The sequence below is a fragment of the Enhydra lutris genome, unplaced genomic scaffold, assembly GCF_002288905.1.
Source record: "Enhydra lutris kenyoni isolate GAN:26980312 unplaced genomic scaffold, ASM228890v2 scaffoldscaffold7, whole genome shotgun sequence".
NCBI lineage: Eukaryota > Metazoa > Chordata > Mammalia > Carnivora > Mustelidae > Enhydra > Enhydra lutris.
Genome location: NW_019154091.1, coordinates 39,348,023 through 39,358,825, shown reverse-complemented (window position 1 = coordinate 39,358,825; position 10,803 = coordinate 39,348,023). Strand labels below are relative to the sequence as shown.

General features: G+C 44.5%; 1 protein-coding gene across 1 annotated transcript; it reads left to right on the top strand.

The window, feature by feature from the left end:
* Positions 1–5,747: 5,747 nt before the first annotated feature.
* On the top strand, positions 5,748–7,392 carry LOC111142067 (tubulin alpha-1A chain-like). Its single transcript, XM_022495015.1, has one exon. The coding sequence runs from the start codon at positions 5,810–5,812 to the stop codon at positions 7,163–7,165; it is 1,356 nt and encodes a 451-aa protein (XP_022350723.1). The 5' UTR covers positions 5,748–5,809; the 3' UTR covers positions 7,166–7,392.
* Positions 7,393–10,803: the final 3,411 nt, after the last annotated feature.

Genomic DNA, 10,803 nt, shown 5'->3' with positions numbered 1-10,803 from the left:
CTACTCTCCAGCGTAAGGCATTCCCCATCCTTCTCGCATTCATTCATTTCACAAACAGTTACCAAGCCCCCAGTAGACGCCAAGCACGGTTGTGGGTGATGAGATTCATCAGTGACCCAAACAAAGATCCTTGTCCTTGGGGAGCTGGGGATATAGGGAGTACACAGTAGACATAATAAATCACTTACTACCTTATATTTTAGAAAGTAATAAAAGCTATGGCAAAATTAGAAGGTAGAGCAGGATGAGAAAACAGGCATTGTCAGAGGACAGTGTGAGATTTTCACTAGTGTGGAAAGGCCCCAGGGAGAACAAACACGAAAGACAGCGAGTGTGTTAGCCGTGTGGGTCTCTGGGGGAGGCATCTTCTAGGCTAAGAGCCTGGAGAAAAGAGCCAGTGCAAAGCCCTGAGACAAGGTGAGCCGGTGTGACTGAGGAACCTGGCTGGGAGGGGGCCGGAGCAGCGAAGGCAAGTGCACAGAAGGTGAGGTCAGAGAGGTAACGAGAAGGGCAGGTCATCTGAGGCCTTGAGGCCACTTGAAAGCATTGGCTTTTCCTCTGTACAAAAGCGGGAAGCCCATCACAGGATTTTAAGCAGAGGAGAAACATAATCAAAGCCAGCCTTTGAAAAAATCCCTCTGTCTGCTGGACTGACTATGTCCCGTGAGAGGCACAGGCCTGGGGGCAGGAAAGGGACGGCCAGCTAGGTGTCTTCTACAGCCTTGCAGGCAGGGGTGACAGTGACCACAGCTGGCCCGCGACACTGAAGTGGTGAGAAGTGATTAGAGTCCGTATATATTTTCATGGTAGAACTAACAGGATCTTCCATTAAATTATGTATGGCGCAGAAAGAAAAAGGCAAGATGACGCCAATCTGAGCAACTGGAAAGAGGACTGGCCGTAAATTGCGAGGTGGAAAGGGCTGGAGAAGCAGGTTCGGGGCTTCGGGCGTCCAATCTTCCTTCATTCTCTGTCTCTCAACCACCAGCAAGACCGAGATCCCACTGCCAGAGTGTCCCTTAAATCTCACGGGCTCTCTCCCACCGCCCCGCACCCCCAGACCTAGGAAACTAAGAGCCACCATCACATTCCCCTCGCCTCCTGCTTCCCATCCCGATCCTCTCCAGTCCACTCTCCCACGCCTCCAGTTCCTCGGCTGGTTACAGGGTCAACAGCCCAGCTGGATGGCATCCTGGGGTCCCAAGACGTGCACATCTGAGGCTCCCTTCCTGTTCCACTCTCATCCATTGCTGCAGACATGGCGGCCTTCTTTCCATTCCTCAGACACTCCACGTTTGGCACCTTCAGGCTCCTGCTCATTGTCCCCTCCCTCCTGGGATGGCTCTTCCTCCCGTTCTGCATGGCTGTGGCGGTGGCCAGCTCTTTCTTGTCCTCACCCAGGTCTCGGCTTCAGTGTTGTCTTCTCGGAGGGCCTCTCCTAACCTGCCCTAACAGAGGCACCCCACTTCCTTACTCCCTATTATAGCATCTTTCGTAGGACTTGCCACAATCAGTAAATATAGATATTTTGTATTTGCCGTTTTACTGTCTGCTCTCCCACCAAACTGTAAGCTTGACAAGATGAGAAATGTGTCTGTTTTCTTCACCGCTATACCCACAGCATTCGACACGGGAACCACTCACAGATGCTTTGTAACGATGTGTTGGGTAGAGGAATAAAGGAATTCTATTCAGTGTAATGCAACATAAAGCTTAAATGCAGTAAATAAAATTACCCTCAGAATAACATCTATACCCTTCAAAATACGAGGCCCTGGGCCCCTCCTCCTCTCTCACCCGCTCATGCCCCGCACCCCCCTCTGACCTACTTGCCATTTCTGACCTTGGCCACTGCTCGGGCAGGCTGTTTCCTCCATCTGGAGCGCTCTGACCCCTCGTTTCACATAGCTTAGCTCGGCTTAGACATCTCTTCCTCTGACAGGTCTTCTCTGATCCTCCCCTCTGGCATACCCGCAGATTATTTACTGAGTACCCGATATTTCCATTATCCATTCACTCTCCACCCACCCCCGTCTGTAAGCAACTTGAGTACGGACAACAGGTCCTAGTTCTCATGAGCTGCGGCAGCTCAGGCACAGACACGGTAGTGGCACAAAACACGCACTCAAAAAGAGTCATTAGAAGAGCGAATACGTGAATGGATGAATGAATGAATGAATGAATGCCATAATACATTTAGAGAAAGAGGCTCTAGAAGTAAATAAATAGGCTACGTTATTCCGTAGTCCTAACATTTGAATTAAACATAGTAGTTTGCACGTTGATAATTAAGGTATGAAAGTCCTTGAAAAATATTATCTGTACTTCCACTACAGAAAAAAGGTGACCTGTCACTAAGACATCTTTATCAGTGGGTTACAGAGCCTTCTATTAAAATCCAACAGTTTGTTAAAGTGATATTTATCAGGTAGGCCTGATGTGCACAAATTTCCCACAAATATTGCTGTCCACAAATTTTCCAGAGATATTCATTACTTCTAATATTAACTAAGCCAATATTTGCTCTCCTGTTAAGTACCATGCACTCTTCCAGATGCTAATTTTTGGTCATTTGACCATTCAGTGGGTAAGAAGGTAGGTATTCACCTCTAGAAATGAAAAACAGGAGAATAGCACATTGGCAAGTCAGTTAAAAAAAAAAAAAAAAGACCAACGCAAATTTACTAGTGTAGATCTTTCTAGACTTTTGAAGTCAGACTCCCTTCTGCAAATCCACTCAGTAGTGATTGCTAATGTCACCTCTGCCTTCAAAGTGGCTTTCCTCGCCCAGTATTGACTTGGCTCTTTTAGAACTCTGTAGAAATAAACACGAACTTGTAGAAAACTCATAGTAATGCGAATAATTCTTGCGTATAGACATGTGCATAAAATCTGTTCAGTGAACTTTCAGTTGAACACCTGGAACAGAGGATTCATTTCCCAGATGGCTTTTCCATTCCCATGTCTGGTTCTTTGGCGTGGATGGCTGGAAGACCGGACTCGACTGGTGCTGTTGACCAGCAAACCTCCATGTGGTCTCTTATGTGGCTTGGGAGCCTCAGAGCTTCACAGCTGTGTCTCAGGGAAATCATCAGGAGACCAGGTATTCCAAGGGACCAAAGAAGAAGCTGCCAAGGTTCATTTTGACCCAGCCTCAGAATTCATACATCCTCACTTCCACATATTTTATTAGTTACAAGAAAGTCAGCCAAGATTCAAGTGGAGGGGAGTTCGGTTCCAAGTCTTGATGGGAGGAATGTTACATTAATGACAGCCATCTTTGTAAAACTGCTGTGTCTTTTGGAATCCTTGAATGTACTTGACGTGTTAAAATATAGTTTTCTTCCAAAATTGTAGTGAAGAATGATCCGAAATCAGCCAAATATGCACTTTTACTATCCAAGTATCAGGTCCCCTGATATTTGCCAAATGAGCTATTTTCCCAATTCAAGAAATCTAAATCTTGGGACACCTGGGTGCTCAGTCATCAGGCATCTGCCTTTGGCTCAGGTCATGATCCCAGGGTCCTGGGATCAAGTCCCGCATCGGGCTCTCTGCTCAGTGGAGAGCCTCCTGCTTCTCCCTCTGCCTGTGCTCTCTCTCTTTCTCTCTCTCTGAAAAATAAATAAATAAAATCTTTTTAAAAAATGAATTCAAAAAATTCAAAAAAATTCAAAAAAATAAAAAAATAAAATGAATTCACCTTCTTTTTTTAAAAAGTCTAAATCTTATTTCCAAGTTTATGTATCATGCTTTCCTAAATATTTTATCTTATGGCAACCAGGAATTCTACCATTTCTAATAAGTAGATATGGTCAGCTCCAACATCTGAACAAAATATTTAAGTTTTGCTAAATGTCATCTCATTTGATTTCAATAAATCCATGAGATTCAAGAGAAATTTCTTTAGGTGTCAAAGATTCATGATGAATGAACCATGGTTGTTAATGAGTTGTTAATAATACTGACATAGTTCCTGGTCATATTTGTTGTCCAAGCCTATAATTCCTTTACAATTTCTCCAGTCTAAACAATACTGAATCAATGACATATTTTTTCAACTCAGACATCATAGCTTATCCAGTTGTAAGTAAAATTAAATGTATATAACACAAAAAAGTCCTCCACCAAAATTGTCTTGTCATTCATACCTGATCTAACTGGAAGTGTTGACAACTTACATCAGTGCTTTTATCAAATCAAATCACAAAATTTATCTGAGACTATAATTATGATAAAACATAGCTTCTCTATGTTCTGCAATAGTACAGATTTGATGAGACATTATGGTACAAAGATCTTCCTCAATTTACCATTGAGTCACATCCCAATAAACCCACCACAAGCTGAACATCTGGTAAGTTGAAAATGCATTTACTACACCTAACCTAGGATGCCTGGGTGGCTCAGTTGGCTAAGCATCTGCCTTCAACTGAGGTCATGATCCCAGGGTCCTGGGATCGGCCCTGCACATCACGCTCCCTGCCGGGTGGAGAGTCTACTTGTCCCTCTCTCTCTGCCCCTCTCTTTCACTTGCTCGCTCACTCTCTCTCTCAAATAAATAAATAAAATTAAAAAAAAATACACCTAACCTACCCAGCATCCTAGCTTAGCCTTGCCTATCTTAAATGTGCTCAGAACACTTACATTAGCATAAAGAGGGGCAAAAATCCTCTAACAATCTAACGCAAAGCCTATTTTATAATAAAGTGTTGAATATCTCAGTTAACTTACTGAACACTCTACTGAAAATGAAAAACAGAATGGCTGTATGGGTACAGGCTGGTTGCAAGTGTACAGGTTGTAGACCCTTGTGATCACGTGACTGGCCGGGGGCTGGGGCTGCCACTGCCCAACATCATGAGAGAGGTTCATTCAGCCCATCGTTAGCCTGGGAAAGGATCAAATTCAAATTCGAAGTTCAGTTGCTACTGAATGGGTGTCTCTTTCATGTCATCATAATCAGTCAAAAATTAGAAGTTAAACCATGGTAAGTCAGGAGGCTGTTGTACTAAGGGGTATAATTTTTAATTTGTCAGCTGATTTATCATTTTATTTTCAAAAATTATAACTTTGTGGGCCTGTTTTCTTTTTTGCCACCTAATATTACTAAATAGATGACTAGAAGGCTCTTTCATGAATAATAGTTGACAACCTAGAAAGTATTGATCAATGTATGTATTTTTCTTTGGAAACATGTGAGGGACTTATCGACAGGATGTCCTGCTGTGTTCCAGGTGTGTTTTTAATTTTGAGGATTGTAGGTTTTCATTTGTAAAAATTTCATTATAAATTATATGTGGACTCCATCATTTTTATTCAGCTTTGCCTAGTTAATTAAACCCCATTTAAATCATCTTCATATTTAAGGTCCTCCGTCTACTTTTTCCTTTTTATAATGAATCTCAAATAAAATCAAAGTTTTTATTAGTCAGCATTGTTCTCAATCTTGGTGTGTTTACACTCCCATCCAGCAGTTAAACTTGACATACCTCTATATTTCTCACATCATCTGCTTTCTTCTAATGCTGATAAAACATCCCAATATGAGAGCAATGTACAATAGTTCAATTAAAATGTTATAATAGTTACAAAGTGGAAAAAACTGTCAGATCATTTCTCTTCCAAAACACACCCTGCACATTCATAAATGACATTCAATTGAGTCTTGACAATTTGCTCAATCAGATAAAACATTGCATTTCTGAGGTTCTCTTACATCGACCGCCTAAGAGTCGCGCCGCTGTAAGAAGCAACAACCTCTCCTCTTCCTCTCCGCCATCTGCTCGGCAGACGCAAAGCAGCAACCATGCGTGAGTGTATCTCCATCCACGTTGGCCAGGCTGGTGTCCAGATCGGCAATGCCTGCTGGGAGCTCTATTGCCTGGAGCACAGCATTCAGCCCGATGGCCAGATGCCAAGTGACAAGACCATCGGGGGAGGAGACGACTCCTTCAACACCTTCTTCAGTGAGACGGGCGCTGGCAAGCATGTGCCCCAGGCCGTGTTTGTAGACCTGGAACCCACAGTCATTGATGAAGTTCGCACTGGCACCTACCGCCAGCTCTTCCACCCTGAGCAGCTCATCACAGGCAAGGAAGATGCTGCCAACAACTACGCCCGAGGGCACTACACCATTGGCAAGGAGATCATTGACCTTGTCTTGGACCGAATTCGGAAGCTGGCTGACCAGTGCACAGGTCTTCAGGGCTTCTTGATATTCCACAGCTTTGGAGGGGGAACTGGTTCCGGGTTCACCTCCCTGCTGATGGAACATCTCTCTGTCGATTATGGCAAGAAGTCCAAGCTGGAGTTCTCCATCTACCCAGCCCCTCAGGTTTCCACAGCTGTAGTTGAGCCCTACAACTCCATCCTCACTACCCACACCATCCTGGAGCACTCTGATTGTGCCTTCATGGTAGACAATGAGGCCATCTATGACATCTGTCATAGAAACCTCAATATTGAACGCCCAACCTACACTAATCTAAATAGGTTGATAGGCCAGATTGTGTCCTCCATCACCGCTTCCCTCAGATTTGATGGAGCCCTGAACGTTGATCTGACAGAATTCCAGACCAACCTGGTGCCCTATCCCCGTATCCACTTCCCTCTGGCCACCTATGCCCCTGTCATCTCTGCTGAGAAAGCCTACCATGAACAGCTTTCTGCAGCAGAGGTCACCAATGCGTGCTTTGAGCCAGCCAACCAGATGGTGAAATGTGACCCTCGCCATGGTAAATACATGGCTTGCTGCCTGTTGTACCGTGGCGATGTGGTTCCCAAAGATGTCAATGCCACCATTGCCACCATCAAGACCAAGCGTACCATCCAATTTGTGGACTGGTGCCCCACTGGCTTCAAAGTGGGCATTAATTACCAGCCTCCCACTGTGGTGCCCGGTGGAGACCTGGCCAAAGTCCAGCGAGCTGTGTGCATGCTGAGCAACACCACAGCCATCACTGAGGCGTGGGCTCGCCTGGACCACAAGTTTGACCTGATGTATGCCAAGCGTGCCTTTGTTCACTGGTATGTGGGGGAGGGCATGGAGGAAGGAGAGTTTTCTGAGGCTCGTGAGGATATGGCTGCCCTTGAGAAGGATTATGAGGAGGTTGGTGTGGATTCTGTTGAAGGTGAGGGTGAAGAAGAAGGAGAGGAATACTAAAGTTAAAAATGTCACAAAGGTGCTGCTTTTACAGGGAAGCTTATTCTGTTTTGAATATTGAAAAGTTGTGCTCTGATCAGTTAATTTGTATGTAGCAGTGTATACTCTCATATATAATTACTGAGCTATGCTTTAAAACACAACGCTTTGTTATAGACCCAAGCTGTCCATTTCTCTGATGGGTTTGAATAAAGTATTCCCTGTCTTAAAAAAAAAAAAAAAAAAAACAACATTGCATTTCTTCACAACTAACTATGCTTTCTATTAATATACAGCTAAACTGTACCCTGTTAACATCCCAATATAATGTTCATCAAATTAACCATCTTATACCAGAAAGTTTAATGAGATCCCCAAAGCCAGCTACATAATTTGCAGGACCCAGTGCAGAATGAGAACGTGGCACCCTTCCTCAACATAGGTGGGTCAATTCCCACTTTCCAAGAACTCACCACCTCAACCCATGGGGACAGGTGACCACACAGGTGGAGTGTGGCAGCAATCACGGGACAGGGGCAGAAATGGAGAAGCCAAGTGACCCAGGGCACCAAGGGACAATAGGGAGAGGGTGACGGAGAAGCTGTCTCAGGGAAGCAGGAAAGGAAAGGGAGGCAGAATCATCCCTGAGCCCCAGCTCCAAGTCCCGAGTGCATGCTCCATTGTCGCATCTGACTTCACGTTGAAAACACAAATTCACAAAGACAAAATTAGGAATTTCAAGATAGCAACAACAAAGCCTTAAATTTCCAGCATGGGCTCCTTCTGAGTGGGAGTTCCTGAACAACCCTACTGGTTGAACACCCATGAAGCCAGCCCGGGAGCTGACAGAGAGTAAAATGAGCAAATAACCCCTCCTTGGCCAGCAACTCCCGCCATGACACAGCCAGTCACGACAGCGATAGTGTTTCTCACAGGAGGCAGAACATCTGATGCTCTCTCATAGCCTAGGCTTTTTCCTTCCTCCTGGTCCTGACCCACATGTCATGTCTAAGTGCTTGTCGCTTTCAAGGCTTGTCCTCCTGATATGGGAAGCGTCAAGAAGGCAGCCGAGGATGGCAACAAAAACGTGCCAGCAGCCGGACAACCCTGGCTGGCCTCTCTCACATTCCCTACCTTGGGTACCTCCCTTCCTCACTCTCGGCCTCTGCCTCTGTATTATGAAATTCCTCGTGCCATAATTTTGGTTTCCTTAGTATTAATTATCAGTGGAAGGGTTAGACCAGGTTACCTTCCGGCTCTGTTTCTAGAAGAGAGAGACAACACAAATGGGTGTTTGGCAAAAGGCATTTGACCTCTTGACTGTTTTGTCTTCATCTTTATTGGACTTGTTGTAATCAATATACTTGGATTCATCAAAGCCGTATCTGAGCTGTTTGGTGTGATGTTGTTGCTACATAAAAGTCAAAAGAAAGGAAACGTGAGTAATGTGGGTTTGTGTAGGCAAAGGGAGACCTCGTTTCCTTAAGGCCTAGCAGCATATGGCTTAATTCCGTGACCCCAGGTTTTAGAATAGCAGTAATTAGTACCTGAGACGAGCTCTTTTATCTAAGGTACTCAAAGGGCTTTGTGGTTATTAACCCATTAATTCACCAGCCTCAAGCCATCAGGTCAGGAAGAATCTCCTTAGAAGACAAGCATGCCAGAAATGGAAACATCACCACAGTGAGGAGTGGCCATGAGTAACTAGCTGGAAGGAGGGAGGAGGGGAAGGGGACACCAGAACAGTTCTTTTGGAAGAATTAAATGGAAAACCCGCTGCCTTTCTAAAGATAGTAGTTTAACCACTCACCAAGCTCTTTGAGTGACTTCTCATGGATGTCACATCTCCTCATCTATCAGGAAAATCTCTTTACCCTAATGTAAACTTTAGATTTGCTTTAACAGATTCTGACAGATAATAATTATGCCTAAAATAAAGGAGAGGACTCTCCTCCATAAAATATTCTTCTCTCAAAGGGGAAAAAAATGGCTCTTTAAAGTTGAGGAGTCCCTAAAGATAGAATGCCACTTCAGAATGAATTTGTCTGGAGTTTGTTAAGGTCCTGACTTATTTGCAGGTGGTTTCCATTAAAAAGCTTCTGTTGGAAAACCACACCGTTAAAAACATACCTTCACAAGTCCTGGAATTCTGTCGTTAGACTCCCTCCTTCAACTAAACAGTCTACCCATCACCTGGGAGGTGATCGCCTCGGGGCCAGGTGCTATGAGGGTATAAAATGTGGAACTTGACCACCCAAGCAGCTATAAATCGAATCAAGGGGATGAGGCTAGTACAAATAAAATAAATTAATAAATGTATTACTTACTGCTATTTTTAATTTATTGTTTTATTAAAAATTAATTGATGCAGATAAAATGGGCAGAAAATATGGTTTTCATAATCATGAACAGCACAGCCCCAACAGGCTGTGGAGTTGGCGGTAGGAGGTAGGAGTTGCTGGTAGGAGGTAAGCGGTGAGGGCTCCAGAGATTAAGGAAGGCAGGAGAGTTCACCGAGGAGATAAGAGCTATATCTTAGAGGTAGGGGAAGTATTTGGTTAGGAAACGGAATCGGTGGGAATAAAACAAAAGGCAACTCAGGCCACGGACAACATCTAAGAGAACACAAGCAGATGGGAGCTTTGTTTCTTTATGATGCAGTGGGGAAACTGACCTGGGGAAACCATAGGGCCAGAAGACCTGAAAGAAATACGTTGGATGAGAAAGATAAGGTCAGATCACAGGGGTGACTTGAAACCAGACCAGCAGGTACTGATTTGGAGAATCTGGAAGTCTTCTGTCAAAATGCAAATATCCAAGGAAAAGAAACAAGGAGTCAGTTGGAGTAGGGAGTGTGGAGGTGCAGTCAGTATAGGCTGAACACTGCTATGTGCTCCACTGTATGTTGTAGCAGGAGGAACAGAATTTTTATAATAGCAGCTAGTAGATTCAACTGTGAGTTCTGTTCTGGGCCATGGGAGGGATGCCCCAATGGAATGAAACTCAGAACAAGTGTGTTCTGATGGGGATGAGGAGAGGAATGATGAAGGGAAATTATACCAAAGCCTTCAGTATTATGAGGAAGAGCTGGTCCAGGTAGGGGCCCGCACTTGATGGACAGCCAAAGCCTGAGAAAAGACTTCCAATGGAGAAGAAAAGGGAGTAGGAGAGAAGACAAATTTCCCCTAATTCACAATTTTGCCAACTACTGGCCCTTCTAATGCCTATGACCCCTCTTTATGGTCCAGTAAAACTCGTATTCCTTTGTTGAACGGATGCTCTTTTGGCTCTCACAATCAAAAATCGAGCTGTAAGGAGGACTCCAGAGAGGGCTCTTTAGGGAGTAGGACAGGAGAAGAATGAAGTATCCCGATGTACTGCCAACCAAGGGCCACTGGGGCTTCCTAAACACAGTGTAGTCTACGGAGAGGAAGAAGTCTTCCCTAAAGTCACCTCCAGCACCTCCTAAGGCCAAGGTGCCTCTGGTTAGCAATAGAATAGAAAATAATTGTTCTCACCAAAGATACTTCTGTAGAAAAGTTGCTGGGAAACTGGAATAGGCGTGTCTTTCTGGCCTTCCGGTTCTTTTTATAGGCAGTGCAGGAACCTGAGTGAGGGCCTCTACTCCTTCCGCCCATTTGGGGAGAGATTAAAGAAGC

Bases quoted from the DNA above. Each gene is read 5' to 3' on its own strand.
- LOC111142067 (XM_022495015.1), top strand. From the start codon at position 5,810: ATGCGTGAGTGTATCTCCATCCACGTTGGCCAGGCTGGTGTCCAGATC.